This window comes from Indicator indicator, chromosome 30 (assembly GCF_027791375.1).
Source record: "Indicator indicator isolate 239-I01 chromosome 30, UM_Iind_1.1, whole genome shotgun sequence".
Classification (NCBI taxonomy): domain Eukaryota; kingdom Metazoa; phylum Chordata; class Aves; order Piciformes; family Indicatoridae; genus Indicator; species Indicator indicator.
The window spans coordinates 4,404,046-4,427,544 of NC_072039.1; the positions used below are offsets into that span (position 1 = coordinate 4,404,046).

At 40.1% G+C, this 23,499-nt stretch overlaps 1 protein-coding gene across 3 annotated transcripts in view; it reads left to right on the top strand.

The window, feature by feature from the left end:
• The window catches only part of NCOR1 (nuclear receptor corepressor 1), a 49,483-nt gene that overhangs the window by 10,419 nt on the left and 15,565 nt on the right, over positions 1-23,499 (top strand). The window contains exons 8-26 of one of the 3 annotated variants that reach the window (XM_054394371.1): positions 971-1,037; positions 1,724-1,896; positions 3,202-3,292; positions 3,820-3,998; positions 4,578-4,632; positions 5,405-5,506; positions 11,690-11,820; positions 12,315-12,532; positions 14,155-14,217; positions 14,910-15,049; positions 15,790-15,916; positions 16,457-17,009; positions 17,691-17,820; positions 18,099-18,294; positions 20,906-21,079; positions 22,009-22,169; positions 22,554-22,674; positions 22,769-22,870; positions 23,329-23,426. In XM_054394371.1, coding sequence (XP_054250346.1) covers positions 971-1,037; positions 1,724-1,896; positions 3,202-3,292; positions 3,820-3,998; positions 4,578-4,632; positions 5,405-5,506; positions 11,690-11,820; positions 12,315-12,532; positions 14,155-14,217; positions 14,910-15,049; positions 15,790-15,916; positions 16,457-17,009; positions 17,691-17,820; positions 18,099-18,294; positions 20,906-21,079; positions 22,009-22,169; positions 22,554-22,674; positions 22,769-22,870; positions 23,329-23,426 — 2,881 coding nt within the window. The remainder of the gene's footprint in view (positions 1-970; positions 1,038-1,723; positions 1,897-3,201; positions 3,293-3,819; positions 3,999-4,577; positions 4,633-5,404; positions 5,507-11,689; positions 11,821-12,314; positions 12,533-14,154; positions 14,218-14,909; positions 15,050-15,789; positions 15,917-16,456; positions 17,010-17,690; positions 17,821-18,098; positions 18,295-20,905; positions 21,080-22,008; positions 22,170-22,553; positions 22,675-22,768; positions 22,871-23,328; positions 23,427-23,499) is intronic. The other 2 variants (XM_054394373.1, XM_054394372.1) reach the window with 2 other exon arrangements.

The following is a 23,499-nucleotide window of genomic DNA, read 5'->3' on the forward strand; positions in this document are numbered from 1 at the left end:
ACTTATTTGCTCAAATTTTTCATTGCTGTGATTTCTACATAGGATTTGTGCACTTTAACCTTAGTTAGAAGGTGCCAGTCCATGTAACTTTACAATTCCTATGTTGTAGAACAGTGCTGCCAGACATAAGTTAGATGTACTGAAGGCAGAGGGAAAACAGAACTTTACATCTTAACTTAAAGACAGGAATAGCTCTCAAAACTGGTAACACTTGTGTTTTGAAAAGTCTAAAATTTGGCCTAGATCTGTCTAGTGAGCACTTCCTCAGTGTACTGTTGGAAGAAGTGTTTCAAAAGTTGCCACTGTCAATAAACCATAGGAGGAGTCCTGATTTTTTTAAATTCTTTTTTCATTATCTGCTAGTTGTTGACTTAAATCAGGTACTCATCTTGTGTCATGGGCTATGAACAGAGATAATTACATGCTACACTTTGGGCAATCCAAATTCAAGGATTTGAAAGAAGCTGGATTGATGGGCTGAGGCCAACTCTATGATGTTAAACAAGGCCAAGTGCCAGGCCCTGCACTTTGGTCACAAAAGTCCTGTGCAATGCTACAGGCTCTCAGGGAAGAGTGGTTGGAAAGTTGCCTGGCAGAGAGGGATCTGGGGGTGCTGGTTGACAGCCGATTTGAATGTGAGCCAGCAGTGTGTTCAGGTGGCCAAGAAGATCAACAGCCAAATATGATCATTTCAGCACGTCTCTCTTGTGGTGCAGGACAGCACCTAGCTTGCAATTGGAAGCTTTTGTGTCTCAATTGCCTATTCTTGCCATCTTCAAGAGTCTGTGCTACAGTACAGTGTTAGATGATTGTTTCATGAAGAATTTTCCCTCTGATTCTATGCTTGAAAATACTTTTTTCATAATAAGAATCTAACATCTAGGATCCATATGGGCTTTGAGTAGTTTGAAGTGCTCAATTCTTAGCTAGTTCACATCTTATTTTAATTTTTTCTAATTTTGTTTTCCAGAAACCAAGTGATGAGAAAAAAGCTAATACTGTTCTTTAAAAGAAGAAACCATGCAAGGAAACAACGGGTAATGCTAACATAGCTTTGTAAAAAGAGCACATAGTTGCTTTGCTGTCTGGATCCCAGACTTGCATTCCCAAATGTGTCATTAGAAAAATAAGATCTTGGGCCATTATTCTGTTGACTTACTGGAAAATAAACTGCAGGTTTATAACTGTGGTTTGTTGATTATTTGACTGACTACTACCTGAAATTCAGTAAGGAAAAAGATTCTTTTTTTTTTTTTTATTTAAAATGAATGAATGGAAAAGAGACAGTGAAAATCTTTAACTGTCGTGACTGGCCTGTCTCTGAGTTTTTCCTCTTGTTTAGTAGCTGTAGTATCTGAAAAAAAAAAATGAGGCAGATCTCTGATTTATGAAGCCTGACAGCATTTTTAATCAAACTTCTGTATGCTGGATGCTAGTAATTAACTTCATGCTTCTCTTGCCTGCTGTTGTAGCAGCAAAGGCTCTTTTGGGTGGTGTCTGAAAGATCAGACAAAGCAAAGAAATAGTGTGTAATAGACCAAATTTACACTTATATATGCACTTCCTCACCTTCCCTCTGCTGAGAGTTTGATAGATGCTGTCTTCAAAGCAGAACCACTAAAGCAGGAAAAATGTGTCTGTTGATCCTGGGAGCCCACCCATGTGCTGTATACTGATCACTCAGTGTATTCTTAGTTCAAGGTTTACTTTTGGAATTTAACAGGAACAGAAAATCTGTCAACGTTACGATCAGCTGATGGAGGCATGGGAGAAAAAAGTTGACAGGATAGAAAATAATCCACGCAGGAAAGCTAAGGAGAGCAAAACAAGAGAGTACTATGAAAAACAGTTTCCAGAAATCCGGAAGCAAAGAGAACAGCAAGAACGATTCCAAAGGTATCACCATGGATCTGAAGTATTCCTGCCAAAAAAATCTCTTAAGTTTTGAAATTCTTTGTAATAAAATTGGCTCATCTTAACCCTTCAGTTTTATATTCATCACTTCTTAAAAAAGCAGATTAGTGTATCATACAGTATAAAGTCAGGTGTTCTTTCATCTCATGGCATTGAGCTCAAGTTTCACTTCACATCCTAAGGATCTTCATGACTGTTCTTGGAACTGTCCTTGGGTGGCCCCTGTCTTATGCCTCCTGCTTTCTTATCACTCCCTATCAGCTTTGTCAGCAGTGCTAGCCTCATCAGCTTGGTGACCTCTTGGGCTGCTTTCACTACGTTCAAATTGTTCCTTTCCTGTCCTCCTTTTTAGATCTGCCATCAAGCCCCATTTTTTCCACAAGAAATACAGAAAATGGGCTAATGAGCAACAGCTAGTTAGGTTGTGATGCTTGATGAGACTGAGTTAAGCTGCTCAAATGCACAGAAAGGTTTGTGGAGTTGGTCTTAAGATAGCTGGAGCATCAGCTTCACATGAGCCTGGGCCTCCACCTTAATTTATACTCAGTATTTTTCTGTCACTGGTGTCTGTGTTACTCCTGTTTCATGATCCTTATATTAGTTAGCCTACACACTCAAAAATCATTTGACTTATTTAATTAACAGTTTGAGTGATCTTTTGTTGTACTTGCCATGTAGTTTTATTCCAGATATTACTGCTTTTTGATGTCTGCAAGCTGTGACAATTAAATCCTTATTATTTAAATTGAATCTATCAGACATTTGTTAAATGGGAGCTGTACAAAAAGGTCTTAAAAGGAATGAAGTGCAATTTATTTGAGAGTTCACTTTATCTACAGTACTATAGGCAGTGCTTGAAGTCAGAATTAGGTCAAGTTTGATTCAGTTGTGGAGAAATCTGTTTATCTAATATTTAAAATAATTGTAATGCACCTTTGAGAGTTAAAGCCCCAGAAAAATGTCATCTTTTTACCTTTCTAACCATCTGTCTAATCACCCTACTTCTTAAACCATAGGAAATCAGATAGCTTGCAATAAGTCATGGGGGCTGCAAGAACTGGCTTTGTGGAATCAAGAAATGAGGACAAGAAAGTAACCTTAGAATGGAAAGAGCACACCTAGCTATGAGGAGCTTTTACTTTAAGAGTACGCCGTGTCTTTGCAGTTGCAGCAGTAATTGGTAATAGCATTTTAAGGGATGTTGAGGTTGTCATCGCTCTGTACAAAATCTGAAAATACGCTCTTTTTCACTTTGTCCTTACAACTTCTGTTTTCCCTTGTTTCTAGAGTTGGCCAAAGAGGGGCTGGACTTTCAGCAACTATTGCTAGAAGTGAACATGAGATTTCTGAAATCATTGATGGGCTTTCGGAGCAGGAGGTGAGGCTGTTGTCTGTATTTTGCTAGAGAAGCACAGCAAATGACTCAATATCTTTTGTCTTGGCAGTGAAAGCTCTCTTTCAGAGCTTTGTTTTCTTGATAAGAGAAACCATTTGGGGCTGGTTTGAAAGAATCCGTGTGAAGTTTGGCTTGAAACAGGTCTTACAAATACTTCTAAGGGCTATGCTTCCTAATTGTATCTGTCCTAGTTTTTTCTCATGTGTCTGTGTTCATTGCAAGCTTGCCACAACCTAGTTTTTCACAGCTCTAACAAACATATGAAAACTCTTCCTTTCAAAATCCCTGCTTTATTTAGGTTTTCCTTGTTTTTAACACTCTTTCCTTGATTGCCTAAATGTTCCTTGGGATAGTGACAACTTCTAGAAGAGTTAAGTGGCCAAAAAGAAGTTTCAGGCTGTGAATGTATGCTGTGGTAGAGCTTTAAAGAGTTGTGTCATTCAAGAATTGTAAACATCAGTAGCAACTTTTTGTATTCTTTACCTTTTTCTTTTATTCTTTGCCTGTAGAATAATGAAAAGCAAATGCGTCAGCTCTCTGTCATTCCTCCCATGATGTTTGATGCAGAACAAAGACGAGTGAAGTTTATTAATATGAATGGTCTGATGGAGGATCCCATGAAAGTTTATAAAGACAGACAGTTCATGAATGTCTGGACCGACCATGAGAAAGAGATTTTTAAGGAAAAGTAATGAGCTTTCTTATCTTTCATTTTTATGACATTGCAAATGGCAGTTAAACACCTGACCCCACCAGTAAACATCAGTGACAGGGGGAGTGCTGAAGCCCTTGTGCAGTGCTGTTTGATAATGTTCTTAGCTGGATAAATGAAACATTGCAGAAGAAGGCCTCGCTTTGAGGCCTTGAGCAGCTGAGTCTAGTTGAGAGGTGTCCTTGCCCATGGCAGGGAGGTTGGATAGATGATCTCTGAGGTCCCTTCCAACCTAAGCCATTCTAGGATTCTGTGATTCAGCTGAGTAGGCTTGCATGCATTTAGTCCTTAGAAAAGAAATACTCTCCAAAGTACTTTAGTTCCTTGCTAAGATTAAGATGAGAAGAGTAGCTTTATATTCTCATGATAACAATTAATAGCTATTTTTAAAGCACACAGTTCTAAGTTTGTACAATTTGAGAAGTAAGCTTTGCAGACTAATTCCACTTGTGTAAATGATGAGTTTGCTGATGGAACACATTGTTTGGAAGACTGCTTTGCTTGTTTGACCATGAATTATGTTGTTAAACTTAAATAATTTCTGATTTATAAAAGGTTTGTCCAACATCCCAAGAACTTTGGTCTAATTGCTTCCTACTTGGAACGAAAGGTAAGATCTTCTTTAATGTAAGTAGAGCCTAGGGTGGGATCCCTAAGTTTCCAAATGTAAGTTATTTATCCCAGCATCATTTTCTTTTCCTGGGGAAAAAAAGAAAAGTCCAAAAATAAAAAACATTCCTGATTTGGCAGGTTTTTATAATACTTGATCAGTGACACAATCACTGATCACTGTGTGCAGATATGTCAACAAAAGTTAGTGACATGGTGCTGTTGACAGCAATCAAAGAAAATGGCACTGCCTTTAGGTTTGATTTTGGTTTCTTTTTGAAGCAGGTAAGCTGCTTTATCGCACTGCTTAGATAAGGGCATAATTGGCTCTGCTGAGCCACTGTGCTGTCTTGCCACCACCTTTCAAGTCAGTGAGATCCCTATTGCTGGCTGAATTACTCTTTAGAAGTGGCTTTGCAGAACTGATGTGAGGAGTAAAAGAATTAGGATTTGTTAAGCCTTACAAGAGAATCTTGAATATATACAGCTATTATGATAACTAGAAACTCTCAAAGTTGCAAGTTGTCTGGTACAGATGGAATTATGCAGGCTGAAGTAGCTGAGGGGTGTTATAAATACATCAGCCTTGTGTTTAATGCTGTCATTTTATGCACAGTTGTGGTGTTGTATTTGTGTGTGAATTCACTGCCCTGCTGAGCAAACAAATCTAGAGGGGCTGAATAGTTTTAAGTGTCGAGAGAAATTAAATACTGAAAACAGAGGTTTATATAGGAGTAAAACCTAATTATTTTTTATTTGCTTTTCCACTTCAGAATGTTCCTGACTGTGTATTATATTACTATTTGACCAAGAAAAATGAAAATTATAAAGCCCTTGTACGAAGGAATTACGGCAAACGCAGAGGAAGAAACCAGGTAGCTTATCTTTATTAATCACTTGGATATAGTTGGTTTATTGTTTCATATTTACAACTGTCTTATTGTCCCATCTAGCAAGCATGAGGAGGGGGAAAAGAAAAAATAATTATATTTCCTTTAATGTAATTTTTGCCCTTTTAATAATCCTGACCATGAGGGTGTTTGTGGTTAGTTGGGTTATAATTCTGTGGCATCCCTTCTTCCTTTGCACGTTTGTGACTTCTTATTTCTACTATGACAATTTGTTTTATTTGAGGACTCTTCCATAGACATTGAAGTTGGATCCATTATTAAATCCTATGTTGGAGCCAACAGAAATTAGGTTTAGCATGTGACTTGCAGTGGAAAGTATATAATCACTTCTTAATGTCAATGTTTGTCAAAAAGCAGAAGTTAACAGTGATCCTCATTTGGTGGTCAGGCTCAAAGTCAAAGTAGAGTTTCATAGCAAGAAAAAAAGAGGCCAATTTAATGCATGCAAATAAAAAATTCTGCTGATTCAGGAAGTATTCTTTGGGAAGTTTTGGTAGTCTTTTTTGGGGGAAAATAAGAGCTTATTATATACAAAAACATATAAATACATTTGCTAGGCTACCAGGGTGAATATGAGTAGGAAAGCAAAGTAAATAAATAAATAGACTTTTCTCTTCAAAGAAAGCAGGAGGAGTGCTGTGCATTCACTGAACACATTCCCTGCTCTCCCCATGCTGATTTCCTCTTGCATCTGTCAGGATTTAGGAAGTACTGGAAATAGAACGAAGCATATGTCAGTGAGGAGGTTAGGGAAGAAGGTCATGTATGAAATAAAGAATGTGAACAGAGTATTAGATGGAACAACCAAGCCTGCAAGTAGCTTGAGTTTTTATCCTTAAAGTTAATTCAAAAGTTGAAAACTGGTACAGATACAATGTTCTGAAAAAAATGCTCAGTGCTTGCTTGGAACTGAAGCTTGATGTGGGTGGGAGGAGAAAGTCCTCTCAAATACAAACACTTGTAGTGTTAAGATGAGAGGGAATGGATTGAGCTTGAGGAGGGGAAATTAGGAAGAAATTCTTTACAGTGAGGGTGGTGAGACATGGGACAGGTTGCCCAGAGAGGTTGTGGATGCCCCCGTCCTGTTGGTGTTCAAGGTCAGGCTGGATGGGGCCTTGGGCAGCCTGTTCTAGTGGAAACTGTCCCTGCCCATGGCAGGGGGGTTGAACTGCATGATCTTTAAGGTCCCTTCCAACCCAAACATTCCATGAATCTATGAATTCAGGGGTTTAGAAATCCACAGACCTTAAAATCTGAAGAGTTGGGGGTTATTGGATTTATTCATATCTCAGCAGTGATGTTAAAAGGAAAATTGTTGAAATGTTGAGGTATTGTGACTGCACAAATCTGTGCTAAACCACAAACCAGCAAGTTAATAAAATACTGCCCTCCAGGATATGTGAATCCTCTTGTTAAGCCATAAATTGTTTGCTTTCCTTGGGTAATGGATGTAAACTAGAAAGATTTTAATTGCAGACCTGTATGCAAGGACATAGATTTGTGGACTTAGCTCACTATAAAAGAAAACCCTTGATGCTCTGCCTGACTTTGTAACTGCTCCTCTGAATACTGATTTATATGTGAATAACTGAGTTCTGAAGGTGCTGTCATTGTTCATTCAACTCAAATTACTTTCTCTATGAATTTTAGCAGAGTTTTAGGTCTTACTTGCTAGGTAGTGATCTGCTGTAATACTCGATGTGGATCAACAAACTTTGAGCAACCGCTAGAGAGGATTTAGTTCTCTGTTAAGGGTATAGCTGTCAGACTTTGTAGATCTGAACAATGTTGAGGTGTACTTGCAAGCTACAGGAAATGCTCTGAACAGTCTAAATGGGAAAATTTATGATTTCTGGAAGTTTATGTTGAGAAGCATTGTAGTTGGTGTGTTGAGTAATGCTGTAATGAAGAATTACATGGTACCAAAAATCCTATTTTTTATTTTTATTAAGGATTAATTAGCAACATCTCTAACAGCTAGTAAAAAAAGACTTTGAGAATGTTGAACTGCCTTGCTTGCCAGAACTTTTATCTTACAGTTGCAGAATGCAGTTGAGCCCCCTTCTCCCTCCCTCTCCCCAGCTTTGTTTGAAGCTGATATTTTTCTTATCTCCGAGTAGCAACCTGAAACTTCCTTGCTGATTGGCAAACACAGGTCCTGTAAGATTTATGACGTGCTCCGAGATGTGCGTATGCCAAGAACAGGTGCTTCAGCTTAAACTCTTAATAGTTCATATATTTTTGTAAATTAGAAGGCAAGCAAGTGGGAATATTGCAGTGGTGAAGATATTAATCACAGTAATGATGTTGAAATCCTTCAGAGAATGTAGCGAGTAGAGAGCTTGACTCAAGTTTCAGTGTGGGGGTTTTTACTTTAAAGAAGCCGAATGCTAGATGAAGGCATGTCAAGTTGAGAGATACAAGGCTTATTACATTCTGCTACATTTTTATCCTCAGATCTAGAAAGGTCTTGTTCTAAAATGCTACCTAAACAGAATGCTCCCAGAGGCAACTACCCCAGTGTGTCATAAAGCGTGACTTCTCAGATGAAAAGCAAGTTTGTAACATAGCGTTTGATGAACACGTGGCTATTGATGCTTTCACGTGGATGATAGAGTCCCTTAAATAACTCTGGAAAGGAGGAGGTTTTCCAGTGGGTGGTGAGGGGTGCTCTGTGGTCTGGCTGTGGGGTCAGGAGAGCCGTGTGTGGTGGCAGCAGGTGGCAGCGGCCGGTGATCTGACTAGACAGAAATTCCCTCTATGGCTGTGACGGCCAATCAAGCCCAGAGCACTGGGGATTACCTCTGGTGACTCCAGTGAGATTAGAAGGTTGTATGTGAGATGGGCAACTCTGCTGTAGGCAGCTTAAGTGACAGAATGACACAATTTCCTGGAATAAACACGTTGCTGGGTCAGGCAGCCTCTGCTGAAGGGGCCGTGTGATGTCGGTGCCGGTGTGGGGTTTGTCCTTTTGAATCGTACCCTGAGTTAAAGCCCATCCCATTGCCTGGAGAGTAAAAGTTTTACTCAACAGATGAATGTGCAGGTACGTCGCTGACCGAAGCTTCAACTGTTTTAAGGTTTGTGTTTAACCTGCACTTGACCTATTGATTATGCATGTGAAATAAAATCACTCTGAAAATAGAGAAGAGCCCTGTTATGTATGACGGGTGATGTTAAGTTTGCCAGGCAAAAAAAGAAAAAGAAAAGGATTTTTCAGTAAATAGATTAGATGTAAGATACGGGTTTTATTTATCTTCTTTTTTATTTCTTTATTCCTCTCCTTCTAAAAATGTATTTTTTTAACTTCTTGCTTTTGAGGCTACTCTACCTAGCAAGATGGAAATAATTTCTCTGACATCTTGCCTGAAGGAAGTTTTTGCATAGCCACATAATGCCAGCATTTTACATGCTAATAATTTGCAGCAAGATGATAGTGATTAGTGTTTGGGTTTTCTGCTCCAGTTCACCTTATTAAAATGTCAAAAACAAGCCCTTTTTGTAACAAGATTTCCAGTTTCAGTTTTGTTAGTGAAACAGTGACACCTGCTGCTACATTTATAGAAAGGTTGGTTCCTCTGGGGGGGGTGGTGGGGAAAAAAGTTTGTTTAGACGAATTTTTCAGTGGACTGTAGAATCTGAGTTGGTGAAGTCTTAGAACAGCAGTTTTGTAGTTCTCTGTCCCTGTCTTGCCATGAATTGCCTGGTGTGCTTTGGGCATTTGTTTGAAGGGCAGCTTTATGTATAAATATTACATGAATTTTGCTTGCTGAAGTTGACTTGCAGAGGCTGATACCCAGGGAGGAACCAGTTGGTTGATTCTGCACACACCAAATTTGAGTGGAGGCTGTCTGGGTGTTGTGGCTCTGTTGAATGGGTGCCTGCTTTGACAGAGGTGGTTTGTTTAACCCATTCAAGCCCCTTCAGTCTAAACTCCTGGGAATGGTTTCCTCTGTGTGGCCGTATCCAACTCTTCACCCTCTTTTACGTTTGTAATTTCTTATCAAAGCATATATAAGGCAGAATTTAAACTGTAATCACGCATTTTAAGTAAATGAATGTATTTTCAGAGAGGAGGAAGAGAGCTCTTTCTTCCTCCTTGCGCTCTTCTTGCCTGTAACTGGAGTCCTGCCTGCTGTAACCTCACCGGCAGCCTCAGACTTTCTTGTCTCATTCTTGTCTGGTGTCTAGCACAGAGGGCTTGGATTTCTGTGGCACTCAGAAGATCCTTGGTCTAGATACTACAAGGCTGATGTGGGTTGCTGGCTTTTGTGGCCCATCAGGAGAATTCATTCGTGTGCTGGTGGTTTCTTGGAGTCTGGGGAGTGGGTTACATGTTTTTTTTCAGTGGCAGCCAACTGCTGCTTTGATATTTTAGCCTGGAAGGGAAGGAATTTGCAGAAGAGCTGTGGATGTAGCAATGCAGCAGTGCTGGAAAGAGCCATTTTGGCCATGGGCAGATATATCATTGTGGGTGGCAAACCCCAATATTTAGGCTGCTAAATATATTCAGGGAGGTTAACAACACTGAAAATTAAGTAAATATTTTTCTGGAGGTCCATTTAATAGATTATATTTTTTCCTAATACTTCCTTTATTTTTTAATTTTTTTCCCTGTATGAGCAGTGTTATTTTTCTAATGCTTTCTTAAAACATCACAGGACATTTCCCTTCCAACCCAGACCATTCTATGATTTGTCTAATGTTTGGCCACCTCTAACAGTAAAGTGAGACAGGGAATGCCAAGGCTTTTTGTGTGTGTGTGTGTGTGATAAGGAACAGCAAAAACAATGCCACAATGTTTTTCCTACATGTTTTATATTATTATTTTCTTTCTTTGATTATTAATTTATTTATTTTATTTAGCAGCTGTAGGAGACCATGTTGGTAATTCTATAATTCACATTAAGTAACAAAAAATCTCTTCCACTAACTCCTGTCTGAAGTAGATTGTGTCTCCTGGAAAGTTTAAATCAAGTTTATGTGCTTTCTAAAATGATATACTTTTGCATCTGGATTGCTTTGATAGACAAAGAAGGAGAATGGGGAATGCAGAAACAGTGTTTTGTGCTGTTTTCCTTAGGGTAATCATGGGTGGTGGCAATTGCTTTGTCAATGCTTATTGTGTTTGTAAAACTCATCTCAGTAAAGACTGCAATTTACAAAAAGAATTAAAGATTCTAGGCTTGAGTTTCCCTTCTGTAAATTCACTGCAAACACAAATCTTCAGTTACCTGACCAGGTTTTGGGGTTGCTTTTTTTTCTTTTGAATAATTATGTTTCTAAATGACTACCCACAGTCTTGAGAAGGTGACTTAAGGTTGGTCACAACTTTCATGCTACAAGATCTCTGCTTCCCAGTTGTAAGCTCTCATGTTTCACTGGTTTAAAATGGACAATGTTAAAAATAACATTGGAGAGGAGCAGCGCCGCCACTACGCAAGATGTTGGCCAGACCTCTCTGAGCACTTCTAAAACTGAGCTGTGCATTAAAATGTAGCTGTACATGCGTGTGTACATTGTCACCTCTCTGCTCATGCTGCAACAGCTGCCACCTCCACTGACTTTTTAAAACAAAACGCCATTGCTGAATGGGGCAGCTGACCAGAAGAAATGTAAGAGAAAATAAATTGGAAGGTTTGAGGAGATACAGCTAATAATATAGAAACTGCACAGTCAGCTCATGGCAAGGAATAATGCCTGCCATGGTATTTGTTGAGATTTCAGGGTACAGATAGGAGTAAGAGTTTTTGGCAGAGGCACTTTCATAGATTCATAGAATGGTTTGGGTTGGAAGCGACCTTAAAGATCGTCCAGGTCCAGCCACCTCACCGTGCGCAGGGACAACTTCCACCATACCAGGTTGCTCAAGGCCTCATCCAACCTGGCTTTGAACACCTCCAGGGAAGGGGCATCCACAACCTTCCTGGACAACCTGTTCCAGTGTCTCCCCACCCTCACTGTAAAGAATTTCTTTGTAATTTCCAATCTAAATCTACCCTGTTCTGTTGACCAGTGTGCAGTGACTGTAACTTATTACCAAGTGGGAGATAAGGCAGCCGTCGGTGTTTGTGCTGCTCAGAGCACAAGTTGCTGCAGCTTTGTGTGGTCAGGTTGTTCTAATATGTAAATACAATTTCATTTCAGCAACAAATTGCTCGTCCTTCTCAAGAGGAAAAAGTAGAAGAAAAGGTAGAAGAGGAAAAAGCAGAAAAGGCAGAGAAAAAAGAAGAGGAGAAGAAAGATGAGGAGGAAAAGGATGAGAAGGAAGAATCTAAGTAAGTAAATGTCCTGAAAATGCATTCATTCACCCTGAATTGCAGGTTTATGCAAATATCAGAACAGCATTTGCATTAGTCTGGAAGTGAAATCTGGACTGAAACCTGTTTATATTTAGGTTGGGGTTTGTGCATTTAAAACATTTTTGTGGACATCTGTCTTGCTGGAAAAAGCATGGAATTTTTTTTTCTTCATATAATAATTTTCATATCTTGTGAGTTTGGGTGTTGGTTTTTTTTTTCATATGTTCTATCTCAGTGCTCATATTTTCATTGAAGCTGATAGTATCATGTACCTTTGTGAATTCTACAGCAGCTCTAAATTGTGGGCAGTAAAGGAATTTGTTTCACTAAAGGTGTTTTTTGGGTTTGTGGAGGTTTGTTTATTGTTGGGTTTTGGGATTGTTGTTTTTTTTTTTTGCATTGATATTCAGGAATATCTGTCCATAATAGCTATCTGAAAGTGACTAAATTATGTTTTTAACTGCTCTCAGAGAGAATACCAAAGAAAAGGACAAAACTGAAGTTGCACCAGAGGAAACGGAGGAAAGGGAGCAGGCCACTCCTAGGGGCCGAAAAACTGCCAATAGCCAAGGTCGTCGTAAGGGCAGAATCACCAGATCCATGACAAATGAAGCTGCACAAGCAAATGCTGCTGCAGCTGCAGCCACTGAAGAACCACCACCACCTCTTCCACCCCCACCAGAACCTTGTGAGTAGCATTTATAGGACGCCTGGGGACCCAGCTGGTCGCAGGCTCTGCACTGACACAAGGCTGTTGTGTAGGTGCAGTGCACTTTGGTTTTTTTCTGTTTAGAATTGCACCTTTATTCTTAGGCCTGCTTATAATTTTGTGTGGTACTGTTAAAATTCACAAGTGTAACTTCATGACTGCTCTATGTGTGATCAGATAACACTGTTAGAAACATGATGGGGGGGGGGGTACAAAAGGCAGTTGAGCCTTTCTGTGACTGCATTTTCTCTCTTTGCAAGGTTAATGTAGAGATCCAAATGCCTTTCACTCAGATTGACTAATGGGTTGTAGCTCAGAGAGGTTATTGTTAAATAAGCAGGCCTGATATTTGAGCACTTCAGAGAGTTTCATAATCTGAAATAGATCCTAGCAAGTTGTTTTTCTTGTTGTTGTTTCTGCATTAGATGGCAAGAGACCTCTTTAAAAAAAATGTTGCTTTCTTGCATGGATGGTTAAAAAAGACAGCACTCTCTGACTGCATTTCTGGAAAGACTGGTCCAGAAATACCAGCAAACAGAATACTTTCTGGGTAGTAAATAATTATCCAGGATGGCAGGGCAGGTGTTTTTTTTCTTTCAATTTTTTTTTTCTCACTGTGCTGTGGTAAAGTTTGTTGCTCTGAGGTCTTAAACAGGGTATTTACTTGCAGCTGCTCTTGTAGAATTTGTAGCAACCCTTTTGCTGCTCAGATATTTTGCATATCCTAAAGAACAGAGTAGCTGAGCAAATTAGTTCTAGCTTGCTCAGTTGATAATGGTGAGTTTTGTTAGCAGCTAGAAAAAGGCAATAGAGGGGTTTGCTTTGAGGGGTTTTTAAAATGATTTTATAGGGTTTTCTAGAAGATCCAAGCCAGCTTTTCAGTGGATCAGACACTTTGTAGTGTCCTACTTTTATTGTTAATGGAAGCTGTTGAAGGGTCCATGTTGCATGCTGTGCATAAAGGCAGGTTTTATGAAGAGGAAATGGAGGCTGTTGCAGCTTAATGCCGTTCAGAAATTTGAACAGAATGATGTCAAATCCAAGGAAGTGAACTAAAAGTATTTTGCATTGACTCATATTTAGCTTCCTGCTTTTTTTATACTCACTGGTCTTTTGTTTTCTTTTATTTTTCTCTGTTTGTCCCATAGGAGACTCAGTGAATACAAGAATAGTAGATTTCTTGATACCCACTACCCACTAAATAACCACTTCAGTCCTTTCCGCAGCAGTCAGTGACATAAGATGGAACTAGCTTATAGCATGTTGGATTGCTGCTTTTAGTAGTTGATGGTAATTATTGACAGTTTAAATAAAATTTTAGTGATATGTACATCTAAGTTACTTAAAAGCCTTCCCCGACAGATAATTAATCATAGTTTTGTAGGCAGAATAGTTTGAACAATTGGCTCTGAGTTTGTGGTGGTTTCTACTATATCTCTAACTTGATTTAATGGAGATTGAATACTTCCCACTGACAAGAGCAGCTTTCCCAAGTCACTTGAACAAGCCCTAATGTAAATAGATTAGTTGACTGTGGGATGCATGATTGGTGCCATAATAGTGACTCTTGTCTTTGATCAGTTTCTTTGTTTCTCTTCCAGCTTCTGCAGAGCCTGTGGAGACATCTCGCTGGACAGAAGAAGAAATGGAAGTTGCTAAGAAAGGTAAACTTTGTGAAACTTAGGAGTTGTGAATACTTGTGCTTAAAAAATTCCAATACTGAATTCCTGAGCAGGAGTGCTGGGATTAGTTGCAGCACTACCCTGAATGAATAATTTGAAATTTACTGTTGGTTTATTCTTTATTTAAGGGGGGGAAGAAAAAAGGCAAGAAGCATCTTTAACAGATAAAATAATTTTTGAGTCTTATGTTGACTTTTTTCATATGGGCTACAGTTGTTTGATGTTGTACTTGGTCCATAGAAGTCTGTGAGGCAGATGTGAAGGTGTGTATGTTACATGTAAAAAATATTCAAAGTAATGTGTTAGAAAAAATTCCTTTTGTATAAGACATTCTTTTCTTAGGAAAATGAATGTGGTTTATGACTTGTCTATTCATTTGGCAGATGCTGTTACTTGTAAATTTTATGCATAAAAGCAGTATTTTAACAGATACTACATATTAGCAACAGCAAAGGGTAAAGTTTAAAGGCTTCATAAGCAGACACTGAGGCTAACACAAGTTGTTTTTTTCACTCCCATAAGTAGTTATCAACTGCATTGTCATAGGAGAGTTCTCTTAAGGACAGCAGGAATTCTGTTTCTTACCTTGCCATGTGCATTGCTGTCCATTTCTTTAGGTTTGGGTAGCAGAATTATTTCTCATAGTAAATATTGGTTCCTGTGTGTTTGAACAGGCCTGGTGGAACACGGCCGGAACTGGGCAGCGATTGCCAAAATGGTTGGGACAAAAAGCGAAGCTCAGTGTAAGAACTTCTACTTCAACTATAAAAGGAGACACAACCTCGACAGCCTCCTCCAACAGCACAAACAGAAGGTGAGTGGATATTGGGGCATTGGATAATTTGCAGAGGAGAGCTTGGCATCTTTCTGAAGTCGTTCATCACACTTCACTAAGACTGTTTTGCAATCACCACTTATTTCCTTTTGTTCTTGTTTGTGTGTTGTGACATAAATCTGGAAGAGGCGACTGATGCTCACTGACCTGTGATACTAATCACTTCTTGCTTTAAAATGCAGTAGAAAATTGTCTATCAGATAGAATATTCAAGCCTGAAGAATTCTTTAGTGCCCTGAAAACCATGTTCCTAATCAGTACACCAGCAATTGCTACTGAAGTTCAGGTCATTGCCATAGAACAGTTACCTCAAAACACAATAAGCACAAAGCTTAAAAAAACACAAAGCCAGAGAATTGGTACAAGACCAGGAACCAGAAGTTTTGGGGCATCTAAAGCAGAATCCTGAGTGCAAATCCTTTAAGCTATGGTGTTATCCTAGTCTTCTCTCACTGAAGTGAGGAGAGTCAGTGCCTGTGTTTGCTGCAGTAGTTCCATTGTTCCCCAAGCATGTCGTGAGACAGTTCTCAAACTTACTTTTAATCATCAGCAGCAAAAACTGGCCTGAAGTTGAAAGAGTGTGCCCTTGTGAATGAATCTGTGCTCAGCAAAGATTCTCTGTCTTTTATTTCAACCTTGGATTGGCAAAAGAGAATGCATGTAAAAGGAAATAGGACTTGCAGGTTTTCAGTCTGATGTAAATGCTGTGTCTTTGTCAGTCATCACGACGGCCCCGTGAGGAGCGAGATGTGTCACAGTGTGAGAGTGTAGCCTCGACTGTGTCAGCTCAGGAGGATGAAGATATTGAAGCATCTAATGAAGAAGAGAACCCAGAAGACAGTGAAGGTAACTTTTCTGGGAAGGGAAGTCGTGTGCACAGAAAGGGACCTATGTTTTGTGCCTGTTATGTGCTCAGAAAGAATGGCAATTCCCAAAGGAGATAAACTAGAACTGCTAACTTACAGCATGTCAGCATGTCCATCAGATGGGACTGATTTTTCATGTCACATCAGTGTTTTGCCACTTGTGCCAGTGATGTCTCTAAAAAATGTTCATTTAAATCATTAGAGCTGTACCTTATGTACTGTGAATGTTGACTCTAACCTTGTACTAAAGATGCATGCTATATGGCAGGACCAAGTGTCTGACATGCACAGGAGTATACTTGGCTGGCTCTTTAAGATCAGAACTAGCTAAGTGGTCTTACTCCTGTGATTCCAGTCTCCTTCCTTAACCTGTGTCTGATGATTTCTGGCTGCTCGCCCTTCAGGGCAATTGTCTTGTTCTGTCAGATGTATTTGATTATTCTAAAGAAGCAGTTAATTGAAGACTGGTTAGATTTTATTAGCATTGAACCTTTATGCCAAAACTTTTTTCTTGCCCCAGGTGCTGAAAATAGTTCTGATACAGAAAGTGCTCCATCTCCAACTCCAGCAGAACCTGCTAAACCAGCTGAAGAAACTCCATCTGATAGTGCTGCTCCTAAAGTAACCACTGAGGCAACAGCAGAACAAGAATCTACCGTTAAACCTGCACCCAGCACATCTCCCTCAGCAGCCCAAAGTGTGTCAACAGCTGAAAGTCAGACCCCTGAGCCACAGGTTAAGGAAGAAATAAATAATGAAGCAGAAGAGCCTATGGAGGTTGACAGTAGAAGCCATCCAGTTGAAGCTAAGCCTGTGATTACTCTTCCAGTGCATACCAAAGTAGAACCTGTAGAGACTGAGATGAGGCTGCCAGAGAACATTCAAGTGAAAATAGAGAGTGATGCCAAAGAGAGAGAGATGGAGAAACCGAAGGAGAAATCAGAACCTGAGGAAATGGACTATAGCTTGTCACAACAAGTTAATACAGCAAGACAAGAGTCCCATTCAGATAATGATTCAAGTGCCACCTGTAGTGCTGATGAGGAAGTTGATGGAGAACCCGACAGACAAGGGTGAGTTTAACTATTTAGCATCCCCCCGCTTTTGGGGCATGGCTGATGCCATGCTGAAGTCTTTTCAGTGTGCTGGTGGTGCAGTTCCTGTGTAACCATAGCACAGCATCAGAGGCAGTGCTCCCTCCCTCTCAGTGGGCTTAATATACACGCAGTACGAAGGAGAGATGTTAAATGTCAAAAGTATCCAGTGTCATGGTTCTGCATGTGGACTCTAGAAGGGTGCAGCTGATAATGTTTCTCCACTCTCTTCCCTCAGACACTCTTTCCACTTCACAAATATATTAGCCCTCTATTGTCTACTGCTGTTTGTTTATTCCTTGTGGATTAAATCTATCAAGTGCTTCTTATTTATCCTTTTGCAGAGCATTCTTTATAAAGAAGGTTCTGTTCTTGCATGTAGAAACTGCATACAAATGTTGCTGGTACTGGAGATTCTGTATACCTTTATTTCTGTGTATTACCAAAATACAGCAGCATCTGTTGCCTGTTGGACCAGATATGCTGTGGGCCCAAACATAACATGATTCTGATTTTTCAGCTCTTTGTCCAGAGTGTTTCATTGTGTTGTTTTTTTTCTGAAACTGAGAGGCAGACTCTTGCCTGTAAATATATAAAAAAGAAAGTTTAAACTTGGTCTTTTTGATGATGTTTTTCTCTTCCTTCTATCTTTTTTTGCAGTATCTTCAGCAGGGAGTCAAAGCCCTCACTGTTAAATCCCACTGGGTCAATACTGGTATCATCCACCATAAAGCAAGGGCAGATGGACCTGCAACAGCTTCACCACCGAGCTGCTGTCATTCCACCTATGGTATGGGCTGTTGCTGTGATATTTGAAGGAGTATCTGTTGTCTCTAAAACTAGTTGCAACACTAAAGCAGTGAAAAAGTCATGACACAAAGAAATTTCTCCTTTGCTTTGTTGTCACACTTTTGAGGAGGAAAGTCGGTTAGGCACAACTCATAGCTTAGAAGCAGGCACGAGCCATTTAGACACCCATAGACTGCAGTGGAGACACTGAGCAAGACAGTTGCTTCAGCAGGTATCTGTGTTGATGTCCCTGATATTAAAGCCTTCCCATCCTTGCAGGTTTCTTGCAGTCCCTGTACTGTCCCTGTGGGCACACCAGTGAGTGGCTATGCGCTCTATCAGCGGCACATCAAAGCAATGCACGAGTCAGCGCTGCTGGAGGAGCAACGCCAGAGGCAAGAGCAGCTGGATATGGAGTATCGAAGTGCTGTGAGCCCTTGTGGCACTTCCAAGAGCCCTAGTGTTGAGTGGGAAGGTAGGCATGTCATGGAAATAACCCTGCACTTTATCACAGAATCACAGAATGTTAGGGATTGGAAGGGAGCTTGAAAGCTCATCCAGTCCAACCCCTCTGCCAGAGCAGGATCACCTAGAGCAGATCACACGGGAACACGTCCAGGAGGTTTTGAAAGTCTCCAGTGAAGGAGACTCCACAACCTGATTGGGCAGCTTCTTCTAGTGCTGTTGTGTTATACCGTTGCCTCATTTGAGAATGAAAATTTAGTCTATTGATCATTAACTATTGTTTTCTGATAGCCCTTGATTGAAGAAACCTAGAGACCTTGAGGTCTACTGTAGAGATCTTGCTGCAGCTTCAGTGTTGGAGACGTTGTAGCCCCTTTTAATACGGCAGAAAAGCTGGCTCCATTTGTGTGAAATCCAAAAATGAGTTATTGCTACAGAAAGAGATTCAGAAAAATGAGACATGGAGGTGAAATGACCCCAATAACTGCATGTTCTCCGAGAGCCCCTTTAAGAAGCTGAAGATGAAAATGGGAGAGAATTGCTAAAGGAGTATGAACACAATTTAAAAAGGAATGTTTTACTGCTCTGGTATACACAGGTGGACACTGAGCCCTGGAGTAGGGCACCAAAGTTTTGTAGAACTGTCATACTCTAGCCTGCTGTCCACAGGAGGGCTGTGTGAAAGGTGCTTTCCTTTTGGAAATCTGGTGGTTGGTTGCTTTTGTGAATGTAGAGGATACTTGGAGGCAGGCTTCTGAGCCTGGCTGTCAAGTCCTGTGTTTCTTGAATGTGGCTCTTAGTATGACCTTCAGTATAGAGCAAGGCTAAAACTGCTCACAGAACCTGGCAGGGTGACCAAACAAAGACATAGCTGTTAGATGCTGGTTACAGGAAAGTGCTTCAGAGGGACAGTGTCAGTTCCATCAGCCAAACTGCTGTGCAAAGGCCACAGGATGCCTTTCTTAGCTTTCATTAGACATTCTTATTATGCTTTCTGTCTGGTGTATTGACCATACTTTCATTCCCTGAAGTGAAATTATTTGAATTCTATCAACAGCTTGCAAATTACAAGCAACTTAGCAGAAGACTGAGGGGTTTATTCTGCGTGCAAGAAAAGCATATCCTGTGGGAGGCCCAGTTCTGTACTAAGTGTGTAACTTCTACCTCAGCTTCCTTTGCTAGAAAAGGAATAGGTTCACAAACTGTTGTAAGAGGGAAATAAACTCAGTGAGATTAATGTGCTGGCTGTTACAGTGTTAGAGAAACCATCCCAGCTTCACAGTTCTGCATTTTTAGGTCTTACGTTCTTATGTGTTTTCTCCCTTGCCTCAACAGTATTAACAACATGAACTGTCAAGTTCTTTGAAACCCAAGTATTCTGTGTTTAATATACATAACAGTTTAAATGGTGTGAGGAAAATGCTTCAACTTAATTACTTCTACCCAAAGTAAAATTAAAGACATAACCATTTTTTCTGCGTGTTAAAATAGTGAGAAGGGAGCTTGTAGATATGTGCAGGGGAGGGTAAGATTGGGGGGGAGCTTGGGAGTTGCTTCTTGAGGTGGAAAGTTTGGAGTTGCTTAAAAGTACCATTAACTGAAATGCTACCTGAAATAACTCTTGGCATTGGCAGTACTGCATCATGAAGTGTGGGAAAGTTCTGGGGTGAACTCTGCCAGCAGAAATGAATGTGGTTGTTGAGGCAGACAGACAGGGAGTCATAATGTCGTAGTCAATGTAAATGGGTTCTGCAAGCCTGGACATCTTGATCTGAAAACCAGAAGGGGCTGAGATGTCATCAGATCATTACAGCAGCTACTTCCCAAGATATACTATGCATACAAGGCTTGTCCACACACAGCTGTGTGCAGCAGGGAGCCCACAGACTGGTTCAAAACCTTGTATTGCATGCATCAGAACACTGCCTGTGTTGTGGGGCACCTTGTCACAATAAAGGGCCTGTTGTAGTATTGGTTGATGATAACCTTGATAATACCATGAAATAAAGTAGTAAAAGTTTCTTTAGAAAGCTATTATGGGATGAATAGAGCCATCTTTCTTTGACTATGGAGGCTAAAAGTACAACTTTACAGCTGCACTAGCCTTGTTCTGGCTTGTCATTTTGAATACTTCAATTGTCCGTTGCCAAAGAAAAGGAATTTCTGAAGTTCTGGTGCTACATTTTTAATTTTCTGAATTTGATAAAAATACATTTCCCCTTTAAACACCATTGATGGGTATTGGTATTTGAAATTTGATTTGTAACTGCTCTGGCTAAGCAAACAAGGAAGGGCTGAACTTGCTTGTAAACCTGGCTGATGCACAGGTTTTGGAGAGGAATCTTCTTTAAATGAAATTTTTGTCAATAGTAGACTCTTAAAGGACCTAAGGGATCCAGATAGTGGTTTTCACATAGAGAAAGTATGAGAAACTTTTCACAGCTTGATTAAGAACAAATTATAGCTGTACCTTAATACTGTTTAATTGAAATATTTATACCTGATGAGTACCTCTGGCATTGGAGTAGGCCCTTTGTTAGAACTGTGCTATAAACTAGGCCTCTAGACTCCCAATTTCTAATCCAGGGTTCTTTTCTTTCTGATAACTTCAACCTCCCCAGGAAAACCAGTGGCCTATATGCCTTATGCTGAGGTCAAGCGAGCAATAGAACAAGAAGCACAGGTGCAGAACACAGCAACAAGGTCAGCATCACCGTACAGGCTGTCTCCAAGAGAAGTCAATAAAGCCTCTCCCCAGCCTGATCTGAATGCCGCTCGCTATAGTGTCCCACCAGGTAAATATTTGCCTACCTATCATAACAATATTGCTCTTCCCTTGCAAGCTGGACTGCTCTAACTCGATGCAGGATCAAATTAGATCAAATTAGACACTTCATGAATTAAGAGAAGAAATAAAAATGGTTTTCTGTGTGTGCATGTAAATAGATGCTCAGGTATTTTTCTAGCTCCTATGAGGTTTTTGTTGTTGTTTTGTTTGTTTGTTGTTTTTTTGTTTTTATTGCTGCCTCAGCTGCATAACAATGATCTGAAAAATGTTAGAACAGCACAGGGACAAAATTATCAAGAGGTTTTCAGCTTAATACAAATACCATCATGTTTGTGGGTGGCCTTTCTTATCAAGGGGGAGCTGAGGTAAAAAGCAAAGCTGCTGCTATCCTGGACACTAGTTTCTGATTGACATTGATTCATGCTATAACCTGAATGTTACATAAAACGGGGAAATAACTGGCAAATGTTAATTCTGCAACTAGGATTATTTCTTTTCCCTCCAGAGTACAGTGTCATGCTAAAGAAAAGACAAAATCAGGGAAGCTTATGTTATTCTTGACTCTTCTGCATTCCATTTAAAGACTAAGATCTTTCTTTGAAAGTAGGAAAACAACAGAAAACACTTGATGGTACCCTAGGCTGCTAGTTTTAAAAGCTTAGTTATCAAAGAGTGCAATTCTACAGAGCAGCTTTTGACATTTCTTTTGGGACTTTGATGCCAGGTTAGATAATTCTCCATTCAGTTTCTGTGCATAAGGTACATGTGGGCATAGCGAATTTCAGAGTCATGAATACAGAGATATTTTGGCTATTCTGAGGCAATTCCCATCAGAACTTGTCAGAGGAACTGTGCCATCTCTCTTCTTCCTGTCTCTCTAACAACTAGTAGAGCTCAAAAGTGCTGTCATGTGTAATGCACAATTTTCCCCCCAAGTTCTCCAGCCAGCACCTCACCAAGTAATAACCAACATACCTGAAGGAGTCCGCCTGCCAACAACCAGACCTACCAGACCACCACCACCACTCATTCCATCCTCCAAAACAAGTGTGCCCTCAGAAAAACCTTCCTTCATCATGGGAGGCTCAATCTCACAAGTAAGAGAATTGTTATTTGAAAATCTGTGCTTCCATCAGCTCTTTGCCCTTTCACCAGCCTTCAAGGTCTGGTACTAAGTTTTCTTTTCACACTTCAGATCTGTACATGCCACCTAAAAGTCCAGGGGTTACAGGTGCCTTAGAAAATAGAACATGTTGCAGTTAGTTCCATTTAGGAGCATGGTTGAAAACATCCAGTTTAGGTGAGCTGCATGTCCAAGGTAACAGTGACAGCACACTCCTGCTGTCCTGCGCTTTGATCCTTCATAGTGGTGGACTGTAGCATTTGAAGACAGATCATGGCAGTATGAGCACCCTTCTTTAAACACAGATGTGAAGCTTCACTCCAGAGAACTAACATGTAATATATTTTTGTTGTTTCAGGGAACACCTGGCACTTATTTAACATCCCATAGTCAAGCTTCCTATACCCAAGAAACTGCAAAGCCATCAGTGGGTTCTATATCTCTTGGGCTGCCAAGGCAGCAGGAGTCAGCCAAATCTGGTAAGAAAAGAAAAGCTGATGTGTTTTATATAGAAGACTATTTAATGACTCACAATTATAAAAAAAACCCAAACCTTTTTCTTCTTCTGAATAGCTTCCCTGCCCTATATCAAACAAGAAGAATTCTCTCCTAGAAGCCAGAATTCCCAGCCTGAGGGACTCCTGGTCAGGGCACAACATGAAAGTGTGGTTCGAGGTAAGGAAAGTCAGATGGATTCATACAGATTGAGAAACTTTGTCAGAGCAAACAGAGAATTAACTTCTACAGCTCAGCCTGCTGAAGTGTTATTCTTAAGTATTCTGTGATTAATCTGCTCCCCACTTTTAGAGGTGCCTTTGTAGCTAGCTCCTCCTGTCTCATTTGAAAACATTTATTTCAAGGCATGTCCATTTCAAAATGTATTTGTTCACTAGAGCATAGGCAGAACAGTACAGGTGAAATGGATTCATGATTTCACATGCTGTAAAAGACTTTGTAGAAGGCTATGTTAAAAGAGGATATGGTTTAACTACCTCCCATGGGTGCTGTTAAACTGAACTTTTGCCTGTATTTTAGTGTCAAGTAAAAGTTCTCACTAGGGTTTTTAATGATTTCAAATAGAGGAGCTGTTTTTCAAATTCTCTTATTTATCAGGATGTCTTATTTCAAATCAGGTACTGCAACAATACAGGAAGGAAGTATAACACGAGGAACTCCAACCAGTAAAGTTTCTGTTGAGACCATTCCTTCTTTGAGAGGCTCCATAACTCAGGTATTTTTCCTCTTACTGAAGAGGCTGTCGCAGAGCAGCATATTTAAACTATCACCATGAGTGTCTTTGCATG